Here is an 18322-nt window from a genome sequence, read left to right on the forward strand (position 1 = left end):
AAACCCAGAGGGGTGTGTATATATGTGCTTGTACATGTATGTGTAGTGTGACCTAAGTGTAAGTAGAAGTAGCAAGACGTACCTGAAATCTTGCATGTTCATGAGACAGAAAAAAGGACACCAGCAATCCTACCATCATGTAAAACAATTACAGGCTTTCGTTTTACACTCACTTGGCAGGACGGTAGTACCTCCCTGGGCGGTTGCTGTCTACCAACCTACTACCTATTGTTGGTACTTGTATTCATTTATTTACATTTCAATATTCAGTGACAGTACTTATTTATCATATATTCAACTTAGGATATTCTCGACTTAAGATGGGTTTGTTGGAACGTAACCCCATCATAAGTCAAGGAACACCTGTATATATGAATGAAATGCCTGAAAGAATGGAGTTGGTGGTGTCCCTATTTGCAGATGATGTGAAACTTCAGTCACCAAGGAAGCCTGGCCAGGGACTTCACTGCAAGGGTAGAAAACCCTTGAAACTAGTCACAAGTAATGCTTTTTCTGAACGATCTTAAACTTCCAGCGCTGGTGTATTTGGCTGAAAGGAAGGTTCACATTTTTATTGGGCTATGTAGGTTTTGATTTTCCAATTTTCTTATACAAATTGTATGAGTGGCTTATATGTGATGACTACAGGATGCCTTTTCTGATTAGTTCATCCTCAGCTTGTGAACTATGCAGAGTTAGAGCAGTGTCACAGACATGTCTGCCCCACCTGTCATCAGTGTCACAGACATGTCTGCCCCACCTGTCATCAGTGTTACAGACATGTCTGCCCCACCTGTCATCAGTGTCACAGACATGTCTGCCCCACCTGTCATCAGTGTCACAGACATGTCTGCCCCACCTGTCATCAGTGTCACAGACATGTCTGCCCCACCTGTCATCAGTGTCACAGACATGTCTGCCCCACCTGTCATCAGTGTCACAGACATGTCTGCCCCACCTGTCATCAGTGTTACAGATATGTCTGCCCCACCTGTCATCAGTGTCACAGACATGTCTGTGATTTTTATGCCTAAGGTAAGGGAAATTTTCCATTACTATTAATGTATATTCACAAGAAAGCACTAAACCCTTAAGATTAGGCCTCCATTATTGCGAATTTCAATTTAGTGCAAAATTAATTAATGCTATGTTTTTCCCCAAACTCTTTAAATTGTGTGCAAAAATTACATATACGTAATTTGAATAATGCGACCACTTCACATGATTCATTATTCACACTGATTGAGACCTGGCTGTATATTCAGAGGAAAGTGCTACACCCATATAGTATAAGTCAGCGCAATATAATCTATTTCAACATGACACAAGAGGGCCCTGATTATACATCCGATTAGGTTCTGGGCTACTGCTGTACAGATGGGCCCCACTTATATAGCAGGTTAGGTTCTGGGCTACTGCTGTACAGATGGGCCCCACTTATATAGCAGGTTAGGTTCTGGGCTACTGCTGTTCAGATGGGCCCCACTTATATAGCAGGTTAGGTTCTGGGCTACTGCTGTACAGATGGGCCCCACTTATATAGCAGGTTAGGTTCTGGGCTACTGCTGTATAGATGGGCCCCACTTATATAGCAGGTTAGGTTCTGGGCTACTGCTGTACAGATGGGCCCCACTTATATAGCAGGTTAGGTTCTGGGCTACTGCTGTACAGATGGGCCCCACTTATATAGCAGGTTAGGTTCTGGGCTACTGCTGTACAGATGGGCCCCACTTATATAGCAGGTTAGGTTCTGGGCTACTGCTGTATAGATGGGCCCCACTTATATAGCAGGTTAGGTTCTGGGCTACTGCTGTACAGATGGGCCCCACTTATATAGCAGGTTAGGTTCTGGGCTACTGCTGTACAGATGGGCCCCACTTATATAACAGGTTAGGTTCTGGGCTACTGCTGTACAGATGGGCCCCACTTATATAGCAGGTTAGGTTCTGGGCTACTGCTGTACAGATGGGCCCCACTTATATAGCAGGTTAGGTTCTGGGCTACTGCTGTACAGATGGGCCCCACTTATATAGCAAGTTAGGGTCTGGGCTACTGCTGTACAGATGGGCCCCACTTATATAGCAGGTTAGGTTCCAGGCTACTGCTGTACGGATGGGCCCTGCTTATACAGCAGGTTATGGTTAGGGCTACTGCTGTACATACAGCAATAAGCTGAAGCTTAACCTGCTGTATAAGCAGGGCCAACCTGTATTCTAGTGTTGTATCACTTGAGAGCAAGCATAGGTGAGCACTAAGGCTGGGTACCCACAAGACTGTCTATCATGATGTACTCCAGTGCTCGTGTGGGTGTGAGCAGCTTGCAGTAGTGCATCCCACCGAGGCCCAGACCAACATCTACATCGGTGACCAGGGATGGAGACGTCACTTCCAGTCCTGTCGTGGCACCAAGTTACCTGTTAGTGGTTCCTAGTTTAATGCCCCTGTGGCCTGGCCTCAGACCACACCTCATACAGGAAATTTTACAGGAGTAAGAAATATTAACAGTGCACAGGAACCTAAAGCTAAATGTTTATTGAATATTACTGAATGTAAGATACACCAGCCATCTTTATGATTTTGCATTGCTACTGCACAAAACCATGCTTCTGATATGCCTCTAAAGAGTTTTGATAGTTTTATACCACAGCCTAGTCACTGACCAGGTTTGTCTTGAGCAACCAGCCTGTCATTGCCAGTGGCCAGCTGGCACATATATCCATCACATCCTGGTTAATCCAACATTTGCCATCTTTTCTGTGACACATTTTCTTTGTATATATATATCATTCAGTGTGTATGAAGAGAGGAAGCATGAAAATTTGAGTTAGAAAATTGATTAGCAACATCTGGAAAATGGGAGGTAGTCAAGTTTGATCTGAGAAAGGAGAAGGTATTTCCATTTCTTTGGTTTAGGGGCCCCTCACTAGGATCAAGGCCCCTTATCCCTTGAAGAGTAATGGATGGATGTAAAGATGAAGTTTTACCAAGAATACTTATGTCTCTTGCTGGCCATCTTGAAAATCTTTTACCCTTAGAAATCATTGCTCCTTCTTGAAAATCCTTGCCTTCCCTTCCTTGGAAATTCTTGCCCCTGTCTTGGAAATCACTACCCCTGAAAAATTATATTCTTGGGCAAGGGCTAAGCTTAGACATCACACAGCACCTGGAAATGTAGAGGGTGAACAGGTTTGACTCTATGAAGTTCAATACCCACCAGTGTCAGTAATATTATACAGGAGATGCGCGTCCACCCAGGCAATGTCAGTCAACTTGATATCGTCTTCCAGGAAGTAGACAGGTTTACCCCGGGAGTTGAAGCGTGAATTGACGATATCTGTAGCTGCTGACAGGGCTAGTGTAAATGATGCCTAGGGCAGAATGTATATAATAATGATTAAAAGTACACAAGGGTATATACACAGGTGTGTGTTTCAGTGTATTTACTCTGAGAGGTGCGTGTTTCTCAGTGTATATACACTGAAAGGTGTGTGTTTTTTAGTATATACACACTAAGAGGTGCTTATTTCTCAGTATATATATATATACATTAAGAGATGTTTGTAAATACACTGGTGTGTGTGTGTGTGTGTGTCAGTTTACACCGAGAGATATGTATCTTTGTATATACACTTGGAGATATACACCTCTCTATATATAAACGCACCTGTCATTGTATACCCTGAACTCTTCCCAAAAATATTTCATAATTGACCTCCATGGTACTTGAACGGTCCTGTGTTTACATAAAGTATTTAGGTAAATAGACAAAGGTGCAACTAATGTGACATTCTATTGTGGCAACGTTTTTGCTCTCCAGGAGCTTTGTCAGGCTGTCAGTAGTATAATGTCATATTTGTTACCTGACGTTGTTGGTAATTCAACCATCTTTTGAATGATGCTGACATATAAAGCGCACAACAGAAGTATCATAATGGTAAATTATTGCTCACATTTCAGGGTTAATGACCCCAATACTTTACGCTAAACCATAACCTAAAGCCTACCCGTGACCCTGACCTTGAGCATATAAGGTGCAGGCTGATTTTACAAGATTTTCTTGGGTGGAAAAAGCATGCTTTATATGTTGGAAAATACAGTACTATGTAGTGATCGCTGTATAGCCCTTGTGGCTTAGCGCTTCTTTTTGATTATAATAATAATAATATGTAGTGATCTCTCAACTGGGGTATAAGAAGTAGCATTTCTTTTGTTTCTTGACGAACAAAATATCACCATGGTGAATCAGGACTTAAAACAAAAGAAGCATGTAACTTACTAATGTGAACAATGACCACTGACCTGATTGACCTCCAGGCAGCTGACCTCATTGCCAAATTCAACCCCCATGGGTTCCAAAACCTCCATGATGGCCTGGCGACTCTTAAATTTGACTCCCATCTCCTAGTGAGGTAAGATTTAGTGATTAGCTTTGATTGTAATAATAATTATAGTGGGGATAGAAGAGGGTCTGACGGCATTTTAAACCTTTTTGGCACAACTAGCTATACCTTTAAGGGCTCATCATCCAAGGAACTGGAGCTATTGTCCCCTTCCTTATAATAATCTTTATTTCTATAAGTATAAGATACACTTTGTACAGACCATAGCTGACATCAGTGATATATTACTATATAGAAAGTTCCTGGTTATGCAGAACATTTTGGGGAAATTAGGTTAATTTTGTCCCCCCAGGATGCGACCTACACCAGTTGACTAGCACCCGGGTACCTATTCACTGCTAGGTGAACGTGAACAGCAAATGTCTTAAGGAAACATGCCCCGGTGTTTCCACCTGTACTGGAGAGGGAACCACGGGTCTCAGTGTGTGAGGTAAGTGTGCTAGATACCTCCCAGTTTCCATGCACTCAATAATCTGCATTTTTACTGTTTATGTATATATATACAACTAACATCATCAACTACATCTTGCAACCCTTCAAGGGAAGTCCCTTGATACTAGTAAAGGGCTCTTGATCTAAGCTTTAGACCTGTACTCCTCTGCCTTGGAGTGACCTTAAATTCTTCCAATTTCCCTGGGCTCTTTATTACCTTTATGGGTTTAGCACTCCCCTATGCATGTAATCTAATAATCCTTGATGCTAGTGAGGGGTTCTTGATCCAAGGAATTGGAGGCCTGGTCACAGACCGGGCCGCGGGGGCATTGACCCTCGGAACTCTCTCCAGGTAAACTCCAGGTAAATACAGTTGAATCGAGTCTGAATATCTTCCAGTCCCCCTGGGTGCTGTATGGTCCTTATGGTTTTAATGCTCCCTCTTGGGAAACAGAAGCTTAATTAATAGATAAAATAAGGGGTCATGACCTCTTTAGCTTACACCTGCACCTTCAGTGTGGGAACGTAGAGGGGGGCTTAGCCCCCTTGTTGGAAAAAGTTTCTCCACACTCCCCCATGAATGTAAATGTACGATGATTGGGTGAAGAAATGAACCAATGAAATTCATACATTCATCCCTGGATTACCAGGTATCTTAAAACTAAAACCCAGTTTTGGTGTTATGGAGTTTGAACCCATGGTGAATGACCCTTGTGGGTTTAGCACTTAGTTTTGATTATAATAATGGGTAGAACCCACAATAGCACCCTCAGTCAGTGGTAGGAATAAACATGTATCTGAGTCAATGTCCATGTATTCACACTATTTTTTACTTAAAATAACAGTGATAATAGTTTGCCTATATTGGGATTTTTTTGGGAATAGCTAAAATATGTTCATTGGGTCTCCAGAGAAGAAAATCTGTGTGACTGTCTACCTGAATGGTGTTACGGGGGGGGGGGATCAATGGCCCCGCAGCCCAGTCCTTGACCAGGCCTCCCTATAAGGATTTAACAGCACTAGATCTTCTCCAGAAGGCCAGAAGCTACAACTCATTGCTGGGGTGCTCAAGTAAGTTATTGAATAAACAAAAGCTTAAGTGTTTTTAATCTTGTATAATCTTCTTTCTTTCAACGCACCAGCCATATCCCACTGAGGTGGGGTGGTCCAAAAGGAAAAACGAAAGCTTCTCCCTTTAAATTTAGTAATATATACAGGAGAAGGGGTTACTAGCCCCTTGCTCCCAGCATTTTAGTCGCCTCTTACGACACGCATGGCTTACGGAGGAAGAATTCTGTTCCACTTCCCCATGGAGATAAGAGGAAATAAACAAGAACAAGAACTAGAAAGAAAATAGAAGAAAACCCAGAAGGGTGTGTGTATATATGCTTGTACATGTATGTGTAGTGTGACCTAAGTGTAAGTAGAAGTAGCAAGACGTACCTGAAATCTTGCATGTTCGTGAGACAGAAAAAAGGACACCAGCAATCCTACCATCATGTAAAACAATTACAGGCTTTCATTTTGCACTCACTTGGCAGGACGGTAATACCTCCCTGGGTGGTTGCTGTCTACCAACCTACTACCTGCAATGCTTATAATTATAACCATAATTTTTAAAGGAATGGAGGGGTAAGCCAGTGGAAGGTCTCAGTCAGATGACCAAAAGCTCCAACTGCGGTCATCATATGTCTAAAAGCCACTTCAGGAAACACTTGTCCTCTTTCCTGACTAACTTTACCTAACCAAACTTAACACCCTATGACTCAGCCTTTGGACTGATGCCCAATCAGCCAGTTGGATGGTTCTAGCACTATAGCTCAAAGTAAATACCAGAGACTGGCTGATCAGGAACTAACTTAAGGAACTTATTTAATAATAATTCATATTACGCACTAAACCATTGTGGGTCATTCAGCGCAAGATGTGGTGGAGGCTTGATCCTCTGTCCGCTGAACTTGAAACGGACGCACATCCCATTTGCACAAACCACAAGACCAAGGAAATTGTTATCTATTGAAGACAGCTAAGTGTTTGTTGGTAATTGAACTTTAAATATATTAGGACTGACCTTGGAAGTGAGGGGTTCAGTACCCACCACGATGCCTCTGGGGTAGAGATAGGTACTGGTAGACACCTCAGCAACCCTGTTCTCCAGTACCACGTAGTGTTCGCATCGCTATTGGGCCGTGCGGACGTGCTGCGCAGTAGCTCCTGATTGAGTTGGCTTTTGCGCAGTGTTGACGTGTACTTGGCTCTGTGAAGACCTGTTTGCGCGCTCTCTAGAATTGAAGCAAGATGCCCTCCATCGAGCAACTTTACCAACAGCTTAAGGAAGAATTGAGGTTGGCGAATATGGAAATTCGGCGACTGACCGAGGAAAACAAAAAGATTCGTAGTAGTCCTCCTGTTTTGAGTCCTCAGGTCAAGAAGGGAAACTGGTCAGTGGCTGGACAGCAGGGAAAGAAGTTGACGATCAAGAAGACGAATGGAAAGGTAGAAACGATGAAGAAGAAAGAGACTGCCGTGGAAACTGTTGTGGAAACATCCAATACATTCTCAGTGCTACCCGACGAATGTGAGTCGACTACTGGGAACGTCACGACGAAAGACATTAAGGAAGGTACGAATATTGTTGTTGTTGGGGATAGCCAAGTTAGGTATATGGATAGGGCGTTCTGCTTGAAGGACAGGAGTAGGAGACAGAGAGTTTGCTTTCCTGGGGCTGGGATGGAGGATATTGTTAGCCGTCTGGATGACATCATGAGAGGTAATGGGAGCAATCCTATTATCTATCGCAGTGCTGGAGGCAACGATGTTGGCAGACGTAGGAGTGAGGACCTGATTAGCAGGTATAGGTCAGCAATAGAAATAATTAGAAGTAAGGGTGGGAACCCTCTCATATGTGGTATTTTGCCAAGGAGGGGAGTTGGAAATGAATGGTTGTCCAGGGCAATTGGTGTCAATTGCTGGCTGGACAAATACTGTAAGGAAAATGCGGTAACATTTATTGACAACTGGGACCTCTTCTATGGCGGAAATGACATGTATGCTAGGGATGGGGTTCACTTATCTAGGTGTGGGGTGGGAGCACTGGCAACTGCAGTGGAAGGAGCAGTTAGGACTTTAAACTAGGAATAGTTAGTGGTATGGGTTTTGGCAGGAAAACAGTGAAGTCCCAATGTAGTAATATTACGAGTTCTAGGGGAACTAGTTATAATAAGAACGAGATAGATATTGAAAAGCCAGGGACCTTGGGTGATAAGGACAGTAATAGGTTTAGTAGAAAAATAGAAATGAGCAGGAAGGGTAAAGAGAAAGGAGAGTCTTTCAATGTTTATTATGCTAATTGCCGTAGTGCTAGGAATAAGATGGACGAGTTGAGATTAGTTGCTAGTATAGGTAACATTGATGTATTTGCCTTAACTGAGACGTGGTTTAATTCAAAAAGTCGAGACATGCCTGCGGAATGTCATATTCAGGGTTTTAAATTGTTCCAAGAAGATAGAAGTATTGGGAGGGGGGGTGGGGTGGCATTGTATGTCCGAGATCGCTTGAACTGTTGCATAAAAACGGGTATTAAGTCTGAAGTAACACATACAGAGTCTGTTTGGATAGAATTTTCAGAGGGGCATGAAAAACTGATTTTAGGAGTGATATACCGTCCCCCAAACTTAGATAGGGACCAAGGGAAACTACTATGGGAGGAAATTGTTAAGGCCACAAGGCACGATAATGTAGTAATTCTAGGAGACTTTAACTTTAGTCATGTTGATTGGAATTTCTTGACTGGGAATTTAGAATCATACGACTTCTTAGAAGTATTTCAGGATTGTTTTTTGAAGCAGTTTGTGACAGAACCTACAAGGGGAAATAACCTGCTTGACTTAGTTATGGCAAACAATGAATCCCTTGTTAATAATTTAGAAATTTCAGAGGAACTGGGTGCTAGCGACCACAAATCAATTACATTTAGCATTGAATGGAAGTACGATAGTAGCGATAACTCAGTAACAGTCCCAGATTTTCGCTTAGCAGATTACGATGGGCTTAGAGAACACTTGTCATCTGTTGACTGGGGTAACGAAGAGAGCTATCAATATGACAGTTTTCTGAACACTATACATGCTGCTCAAAGAGCGTTTATCCCATATAAAGAAATTAGATCAAATAGAAATGACCCAAAATGGATGAATAATAGGCTCAAATATCTACTAGGGCATAAGAAAGGAATTTATAGGCGTATCAAAAGAGGTGAGGGTCATCTTATGAATCAGTATATTGACATTAAGAGGGACATTAAAAAGGGGATAAGAAAAGCTAAAAGGGACTATGAAATTAAAGTTGCTAGGGATTCTAAAACTAACCCAAAAAGTTTTTTCCAGGTATATAGAACAAAAGTCAGAGATAAGATAGGTCCCCTTAAAAATAACTATGGGCACCTTACTGACAAAGAGAATGAAATGTGCTTGATTTTAAATAATTATTTTCTCTCAGTTTTTACACAGGAAGACACTAACAATATTCCAGTAATTAATTTTTACAGTGGGCTAGAAGAAGATAAATTATGTAACATCACAGTCACTAGTGAGATGGTTGTGAAGCAGATAGACAGACTGAAGCAAAATAAGTCGCCGGGTCCTGATGAGGTTTTTTCAAGGGTTCTTAAGGAATGGAAAATGGAACTCTGTGAACCATTAACTAATATTTTTAATTTATCTCTTCAAACAGGTGTAGTGTCTGATATGTGGAAGATGGCTAATGTAACTCCTATTTTTAAAACAGGGGACAAGTCGTTACCGTCAAATTACCGCCCAATAAGCCTGACCTCAATTGTAGGCAAATTACTAGAGTCAATTATAGCTGAGATTATAAGAAGCCATCTCGATAAGCATAGCTTGATTAATGATACTCAGCGTGGATTCACAAGAGGCCGGTCTTGTCTAACTAATTTATTAACTTTCTTCAGTAAAGCTTTTGAGGCTGTTGACCACAATAAAGAATTTGATATTATTTACTTAGATTTTAGGAAGGCTTTTGATAGAGTTCCGTACCATAGACTGTTAAAGAAAGTGGCAGCTCATGGCATTGGGGGAAAAGTGCTCTCGTGGATCGAGTCATGGGTCACTGACAGGAAGCAGAGAGTGTCCATAAATGGGGTTAAATCCGAGTGGGGATCTGTAACAAGTGGCGTTCCACAGGGATCAGTCTTGGGCCCGTTGTTGTTTATAATATATATCAATGATCTTGATGAGGGAATTACTAGTGATATGAGCAAATTCGCCGATGACACAAAGATAGGTAGGATAATTGATTCAAACGTAGATGTTATGGAACTTCAGGAGGATTTAAACAAACTCTATTCTTGGTCAGAAAAGTGGCAGATGCAGTTCAATGTAGATAAATACAAGGTTCTGAAGCTTGGGAGTGCCCATAACCCTAGTACTTATAAGTTAAATGATGTAGAACTTAGCCATACAGATTGCGAAAAGGACTTGGGGGTTATGGTGAGCAGCAACCTTAAACCAAGACAGCAATGCCTAAGCGTACGTAATAAGGCAAATAGATTACTGGGATTTATATCAAGAAGTGTAAGCAACAGAAGTCCAGAGGTCATACTGCAGCTTTATACATCATTAGTAAGGCCTCACCTAGATTATGCAGCTCAGTTCTGGTCTCCGTATTACAAAATGGACATAAATTCGTTAGAAAACATTCAGCGTAGGATGACTAAATTAATACATAGCATTAGAAATCTTCCTTATGAAGAAAGATTGAAGACTCTTAAGTTACATTCACTTGTTAGACGAAGAATGAGGGGAGACCTGATCGAAGTGTATAAGTGGAAGATAGGTATTAATAAAGGGGATATTAATAAGGTCTTGAGGATGTCTCTCCAAGAGAGAACCCGCAGTAATGGATTTAAATTAGATAAGTTTAGATTTAGAAAGGACATAGGAAAGTATTGGTTTGGAAATAGGGTAGTTGATGAGTGGAACAGTCTACCTAGTTGGGTTATTGAGGCTGGGACTTTGGGTAGTTTCAAATCTAGGTTGGATAAGTACATGAGTGGGAGGGGTTGGATTTGAGTGGGACTTTCACATCAGAGCTTATTTCTTGGGTGGCATTGAAAATTGGGTTGGGCAAATGTTTTGTTAGTGGGATGAATTGTAAAGGACCTGCCTAGTATGGGCCAGCAGGCCTCCTGCAGTGTTCCTCCTTTCTTATGTTCTTATGTCTGGATACTTCGAACTCACTCAAGTCGTCTAATATTGTGTCATTGACCTGCAAGATGAAAGTCACTGAAGAGGATCTCCTTGACTATACAGAAATAGACCTTAAAGCATTTGTAGAATAATGACCCTAGAATATTGTAAAAATCATAATGATTGGTTCATAAATAATGGAGTTAAAACAACAAATGTTAGATTCTTATGTATAACTTATCTCATCTGATGTCATCACCTCACTATAATTGTGATAACTCCATTTAGAATTAACGTATAGAATGAGACATTCATTTAAGAACTATTTTTTTTTTTTTTTTCAAGTTTAACTTGTTACTTTTTTTTTTTTTTTTTTTTTTTTTGTGTGTGTGTGTGTGTAGGCCTACCACAAGTTCTGGCTTCTTTCCCTTAAGGGTGACTAGATCATTGTTAATGTGATAGCATATAAAATAGATAGAGCCATTTGAGAATGGTAGAGAAACAGAGGGAAGGTAGAGCTATCTGAGAATAATAGAGAAACAGAGGGAAGGCTGGTGGAGAGAGAACACATTCTGTTGGTCAAGACAAGAGAGAGAGAGAGAGAGAACTCACCTGTAGGTAGTCACTGTATTGGTCCAGTACTGTTGACATGAGCCACTGACCTTGTTCAGACCAAGGTGACCTTATCCTGTCACCCTCTGTCACCTCTTCCATGTAGTCTTGTGCCTGGTGTTATGGATACACAACATACTTGTTGACTACAGGTGTACATTTTGAGCATGGGAGTTTGATTGGAACTGACCATGAGTAAATTTTTGTAATATTCCATGTGTTCTGATGGCTTTGTAATAGAGAAACTCTTTTTAGCTATTAAAACTGAAAGGTTATTAACATTAATGGAAATAAGTCACTTTGACTTTTCGGGTTATCCTGGTGGGTAATTTACACATAAGTTAGTAAATATGAAAATCTGTGTAACAATTTGTGTGTATCTGTACTTAAATAAGCTTACTTATAGGGCTGTGTGACCCATGCAGGTTGAATACATTTTGTAAATATAATAATAATAATTATTATTCAGAATAACCTAGAAAGAAATCTATATATGTTGCCTATGTTTGTTATGAATCTCTCCTTTTTTTCTTAAAGCTGTGAGCGACTAACTCCTAGGTACCTAATTACTGTTAGGGGAACGAGCAGCAGATGCAAGGAGACTTGCCAGTACATCTCTGATGCTCAATATTGTGGAAAAGAAACTCAAAATCTGCATCGTGGAAGATATCGACTTGCCTGAAGGATGATCTTGGTATCTTGGTGAGCCAGTGCCAGTGTGGCTTTTGCCTCCACCACCTGTAGCTCAGGTTGACCCAACACCACCGTCAGGAAGGCTGTCACATGTCTTGCAATGCCCACCTGGGCTTCCTCCTGTAGGAAATGGAATGTTATATTCATGGGGTAGTGGTGAACCTTTAGGGGGTAAAACAGTGCCTGGGGGTGTGGTTGGCAGGCAGTGCTGAAAAATATGGGTAATACAGTGACAGCAGAACAAGCCTTTGTAGATCATAGGGTTTGGGAATTAGTCAGGTTTGATCCAAAAAAGAAGGTAACTTTAATTTCTTAGATCAAGAGTCCTTCACCTTCGTCAAGGCTCCACCCTTGTTAAGTCTACTTAGGATTCTTAGATTAAGATTCCTTTACCAGCATCATGGCACCACCTTGTAAAGTCCGTTCACGATTCTTAGATCATGATTCTTTCACCAGCATCAAGACACTATGTACCTTGTAAAATCTGCTCATGATTCTTAGATCAAGAATACAGCATCAAGGACCCACCTTGTAAAACCAATCCCCCCAAAATATCTCATGTTAACATATTTGTACCTGTGGTGTTTCACCTGTGACATGGGAGAGAGAATGTCATTGGCCTCTACTGAAGATGTCCTGTTCCCAGACGCGAAATGCATATGGTTCACATCCTGCAGGATCATCACGGGCTTCCTGTACACATTCTCTGGTTCCTCTTCCAGTGATGCTTCCAATTCTCTGTAGATTTAACTAGGATTATTAACCAGGAGGATTAGTAGTGTAATTTAACCAAAGGAAGGTATTACATGTGGGTTATTTCCATTGGGTTCCTGCCATCCCTTTACCCAGGATGTGATCCATTATAGTTGGCTAATACACAGGTACCTACTTACTACTAGGTGAACAGGGCCAGGCCAACAGATGTATGGACTTGTAATTTTTCTACTCATCCTGGGATCGAACCCAAGTTTATCAGTTGTGAACGGAAAATGTTACTACTTGAGATGCGGTTAGAACTGAAAACTCCCACGTATTATGCCAACCGTGATAACGTGTAATTTGGATCCAATTGTTGTACCTCTTAGTATAGTGAAGAAATCACTGCCCTTACTGACTCTACCTCTGGCACACTTCTCACCCTTACTGGTCTCTGATCTTCGTATATTACATCTTTAGCACATCCTGCCTGCGTTGTAGTGCTGAATACCCTTGTGGGTTTAGAGTTCAGTTTTGATTGTTATTATTATAGTGAAGAAAATACACGTCGCAAAAGATTCATTGGGACACCATTTTGCTCTGTGATAGGCTCTACACAGCGAAATGTTGTCGCAGTTTAAGCTCATTCTGCATATTGTATTCATGAATTCCTGCCTGCATTATGCGATTGGTGGAATGATGATGTAAAGAAAGTAGTAAGGGAGAAAAAGTTAGCATATGAGAAGTTTTTACAAAGTAGAAGTGATGCAAGGAGGGAAGAGTATATGGAGAAAAAGAGAGAGGTTAAGAGAGTGGTGAAGCAATGTAAAAAGAGAGCAAATGAGAGAGTGGGTGAGATGTTATCAACAAATTTTGTTGAAAATAAGAAAAAGTTTTGGAGTGAGATTAACAAGTTAAGGAAGCCTAGAGAACAAATGGATTTGTCAGTTAAAAATAGGAGAGGAGAGTTATTAAATGGAGAGTTAGAGGTATTGGGAAGATGGAGGGAATATTTTGAGGAATTGTTAAATGTTGATGAAGATAGGGAAGCTGTGATTTCGTGTATAGGGCAAAGAGGAATAACATCTTGTAGGAGTGAGGAAGAGCCAGTTGTGAGTGTGGGGGAAGTTCGTGAGGCAGTAGGTAAAATGAAAGGGGGTAAGGCAGCTGGGATTGATGGGATAAAGATAGAAATGTTAAAAGCAGGTGGGGATATAGTTTTGGAGTTGTTGGTGCAATTATTTAATAAATGTATGGAAGAGGGTAAGGTACCTAGGGATTGGCAGAGAGCATGCATAGTTCCTTTGTATAAAGGCAAAGGGGATAAAAGAGAGTGCAAAAATTATAGGGGGATAAGTCTGTTGAGTATACCTGGTAAAGTGTATGGTAGAGTTATTATTGAAAGAATTAAGAGTAAGACGGAGAATAGGATAGCAGATGAACAAGGAGGCTTTAGGAAAGGTAGGGGGTGTGTGGACCAGGTGTTTACAGTGAAACATATAAGTGAACAGTATTTAGATAAGGTTAAAGAGGTCTTTGTGGCATTTATGGATTTGGAAAATGCGTATGACAGGGTGGATAGGGGGGCAATGTGGCAGATGTTGCAGGTGTATGGTGTAGGAGGTAGGTTACTGAAAGCAGTGAAGAGTTTTTATGAGGATAGTGAGGCTCAAGTTAGAGTATGTAGGAAAGAGGGAAATTATTTCCCAGTAAAAGTAGGCCTTAGACAAGGATGTGTGATGTCACCGTGGTTGTTTAATATATTTATAGATGGGGTTGTAAGAGAAGTAAATGCGAGGGTCTTGGCAAGAGGTGTGGAGTTAAAAGATAAAGAATCACACATAAAGTGGGAGTTGTCACAGTTGCTCTTTGCTGATGACACTGTGCTCTTGGGAGATTCTGAAGAGAAGTTGCAGAGATTGGTGGATGAATTTGGTAGGGTGTACAAAAGAAGAAAATTAAAAGTGAATACAGGAAAGAGTAAGGTTATGAGGATAACAAAAAGATTAGGTGATGAAAGATTGGATATCAGATTGGAGGGAGAGAGTATGGAGGAGGTGAATGTATTCAGATATTTGGGAATGGACGTGTCAGTGGATGGGTCTATGAAAGATGAGGTGAATCATAGAATTGATGAGGGGAAAAGGGTGAGTGGTGCACTTAGGAGTCTGTGGAGACAAAGAACTTTGTCCTTGGAGGCAAAGAGGGGAATGTATAAGAGTATAGTTTTACCAACGCTCTTATATGGGTGTGAAGCGTGGGTGATGAATGTTGCAGCGAGAAGAAGGCTGGAGGCAGTGGAGATGTCATGTCTGAGGGCAATGTGTGGTGTGAATATAATGCAGAGAATTCGTAGTTTGGAAGTTAGGAGGAGGTGCGGGATTACCAAAACTGTTGTCCAGAGGGCTGAGGAAGGGTTGTTGAGGTGGTTCGGACATGTAGAGAGAATGGAGCGAAACAGAGTGACTTCAAGAGTGTATCAGTCTGTAGTGGAAGGAAGGTGGGGTAAGGGTCGGCCTAGGAAAGGTTGGAGAGAGGGGGTAAAGGAGGTTTTGTGTGCGAGGGGCTTGGACTTCCAGCAGGCATGTGTGAGCGTGTTTGCTAGGAGTGAATGGAGACAAATGGTTTTTAATACTTGATGTGCTGTTGGAGTGTGAGCAAAGTAACATTTATGAAGGGGTTCAGGGAAACCGGCAGGCCGGACTTGAGTCCTGGAGGTGGGAAGTACAGTGGCTGCACTCTGAAGGAGGGGTGTTAATGTTGCAGTTTAAAAACTGTAGTGTAAAGCACCCTTCTGGCAAGACAGTGATGGAGTGAATGATGGTGAAAGTTTTTCTTTTTCGGGCCACCCTGCCTTGGTGGGAATCGGCCAGTGTGATAATAATAAAAAAATAAATTATGCATGTACATCCACAACTGGTGACTGACCTGAAGATGCGTCTGATGTGAGTGACCCTGACCATCCCATCCAGATCTCCACTGATGTGCATGACAGGGAGGGAGACATTATTGAGACCACCATCTGGAAGGTAAGAGGCCAGCATGACCCAGCCTACAACACCGTGCTCTTGTGACCATTCCTCGTTCTGCAAAACCACGCCTACACACAAGGTAATTATTATTATTTATTATATTTATAAGAAAGATCAGTATACAGGTAGTGTATTAGTATATAGGTAGCGACGCACCTCCAAGCGAGTGTCCACTGATGAAGATGTTGTCTGTGGTCATGCCCAAATCTCGCATAACCTGCAGGGTTTTCTCCATGTCTGGAAACACTGACAAGGGGTTTGGCAGGTCCAGAGGAAAGGGTCTTACCAGCCCTACCCACAGTTTCAGTGGAGATGCTGCTTGTATTGTTTCACCTGAAACATTAAACATATATACTTGTAAAATAACCACTGTGAAAAAATAATGAATTCCCAATGAATTTCAAGGAACTGTTCCTTGATAATGTGAGAAACACATACATTTTTATGACTCAGGAAATTGTAATGACACTATTGCAAACAAACCACTGTATGGGCAGGGATCGAACTTGCAGCTAGTGAGTCATAAAACTCTATACCGACACGTTAGCCACTGGGCCAGCTGGCTACAATCTTATTGTAGCCAGCTGGCCCAGTGGTTAACGCGTCAGTCTGGAGTTTTCCGGCTCACTAGCCGTGAACTCAATCCCCACCTGTACTGTGGTTTACATACATCTTTATATGTTGACGTCCCCGAACTCGAGTCTTCCTCAGCTGGGGTCGAAACATACAGACTAAGTCAATTTTGTGTTGTCTCCACGTAGGTTATTAGCATAGACAAGTACTCGGTTGGTGGCGCACTTAGCTCACACGTTCAGGTCCATGGTTCGATCCCTGGTACATGTGGAAACATTGGGCATGTTTCCTTAAGATACTGTCCCTGTTCACCTAGCAGCAAGTAGGTACCTGGGTGCTAGTCGACTGTATAACTAGAGACTTTCTATACAGTATGTCATTGATGTTAGCTGTATAAGTCGTATCATATGTGCACTTGCAAAAATAAAGATTATTATTATTGTGTGTGTGTGTCTGTCTTCTACATAATGTCATCATCTCACTCTTGTATCCGATCTCACTGGTAAGGTAAAATTTTGTTCAGATTTTTAACCCCTGGAGAGTTAGCCACCCAAGATAAGCCAAGAAAGACAGCATGTCATTGAGAATTGTCTGTCTTATTTCCATTGTGGTCCTTCAGTCTTGTTCCCCAGGATGCCATTCACACCAGTCAACTAACACCCAAGTACCTACTTACCTGCTAGGTGAACGGACACAGAAGGTGTAAGGAAACACACCATATGTTTCCACCATTGGCAGGGATCAAACCACTGACACCCAGTGTGTGAAGCGAGAGCATTGCCTACTAGGCCACTGTATTACTTCCACAAGTAAGTTTAATTAAGTCTGCCTCACCTAGAGGCTGGTAGTACTGTCCATTAATGTATGCCCCGGGTACTATAAGAAGGGCAGCCTCCGTCTCAGCCTCCACCATCGGTGTCAGGATGATGGGTTCCTCTTGCTTGGGCGTCATCCTTCCATAAGAGGACACAACCCTGCAGTAACAACTGCAGCCACACACAACACTCGCAGCATGGGAACTGTAAATAGCTATATTATTAATCTTTTAGATGTGTAGGTTAATTTTAAGATCACGTAAGTGACCCTTTTGCTTTTCCTACCAATGCAAAAGTTCTGAATGGAAATAAGTCACTTTGACTTTTTTGGGGGGTTATCCTTGATAATTTACACAAATGTTACTAGGTACCATAATTGTACTTATGTGTACCTGTACCTAAATAAACTTACCAACTAACTTATTTACTCACATGCATACGTATGTACAGACATGCATACACAGAGTAGGGAGTAACCCAGTAGCGACCAGTGAAGAGGCTGGGCCAGGAGCTGTGAATCGACCCACGTAACCACAATTAGGCGAGTACATACATACGTTCATCCATTCATCCAACCATCCACAGTGTATCCAGATATTACGAACGCAGAGATCAAACTTCAGCCCTTCCAGGCGCTGCCACCTGGATGCCAGAGTACAAACTATTTTCTGATCCCCGAGTACAAACTATTCCCTGATGCCAGAGTATAAACTATTCCCCGATGCCACAAAAACTATTCCCTGATAAAAAGTACAGAATATTCCCTGATGCCACAGTACAGTCTATTCCCTGATGCCAGAGTACAAGCTATTCCCTGATGCCAGAGTACAAACTACTCCCTGATGCCAGAGTACAAACTATTC

The 18322-nt window shown here is 41.7% G+C and overlaps 2 protein-coding genes across 4 annotated transcripts in view; one reads left to right on the forward strand and one right to left on the reverse strand.

Moving 5' to 3' along the window:
* The window catches only part of aralar1 (calcium-binding mitochondrial carrier protein aralar1), a 661842-nt gene that overhangs the window by 540024 nt on the left and 103496 nt on the right, over nucleotides 1-18322 (forward strand). The gene's annotated exons all lie outside the window — the stretch shown is intronic.
* On the reverse strand, nucleotides 2191-17658 carry LOC128704973 (uncharacterized). Its single transcript, XM_070105100.1, has 10 exons — nucleotides 17479-17658; nucleotides 16228-16404; nucleotides 15968-16139; nucleotides 12934-13081; nucleotides 12299-12463; nucleotides 11651-11764; nucleotides 6904-7011; nucleotides 4300-4401; nucleotides 3215-3368; nucleotides 2191-2394 (listed from the first exon to the last, which is right to left on the reverse strand). Exons 1-10 carry the CDS (start codon nucleotides 17594-17596, stop codon nucleotides 2252-2254), a joined length of 1401 nt encoding a protein of 466 aa, XP_069961201.1. The 5' UTR covers nucleotides 17597-17658; the 3' UTR covers nucleotides 2191-2251.

This window comes from Cherax quadricarinatus, chromosome 97 (genome assembly GCF_038502225.1).
Source record: "Cherax quadricarinatus isolate ZL_2023a chromosome 97, ASM3850222v1, whole genome shotgun sequence".
Taxonomy (NCBI): domain Eukaryota; kingdom Metazoa; phylum Arthropoda; class Malacostraca; order Decapoda; family Parastacidae; genus Cherax; species Cherax quadricarinatus.

Bases quoted from the DNA above. Each gene is read 5' to 3' on its own strand.
- LOC128704973 (XM_070105100.1), bottom strand. From the start codon at position 17,596: ATGACGCCCAAGCAAGAGGAACCCATCATCCTGACACCGATGGTGGAG. The intron at 4,402-6,903 runs GTCAGTCCTAAT...TTACCTCACTAG, and splicing joins CTGAACCCCTCACTTCCAAG to GAGATGGGAGTCAAATTTAA. The intron at 2,395-3,214 runs GTGGGTATTGAA...GTGCCACGACAG, and splicing joins GTATAATATTACTGACACTG to GACTGGAAGTGACGTCTCCA.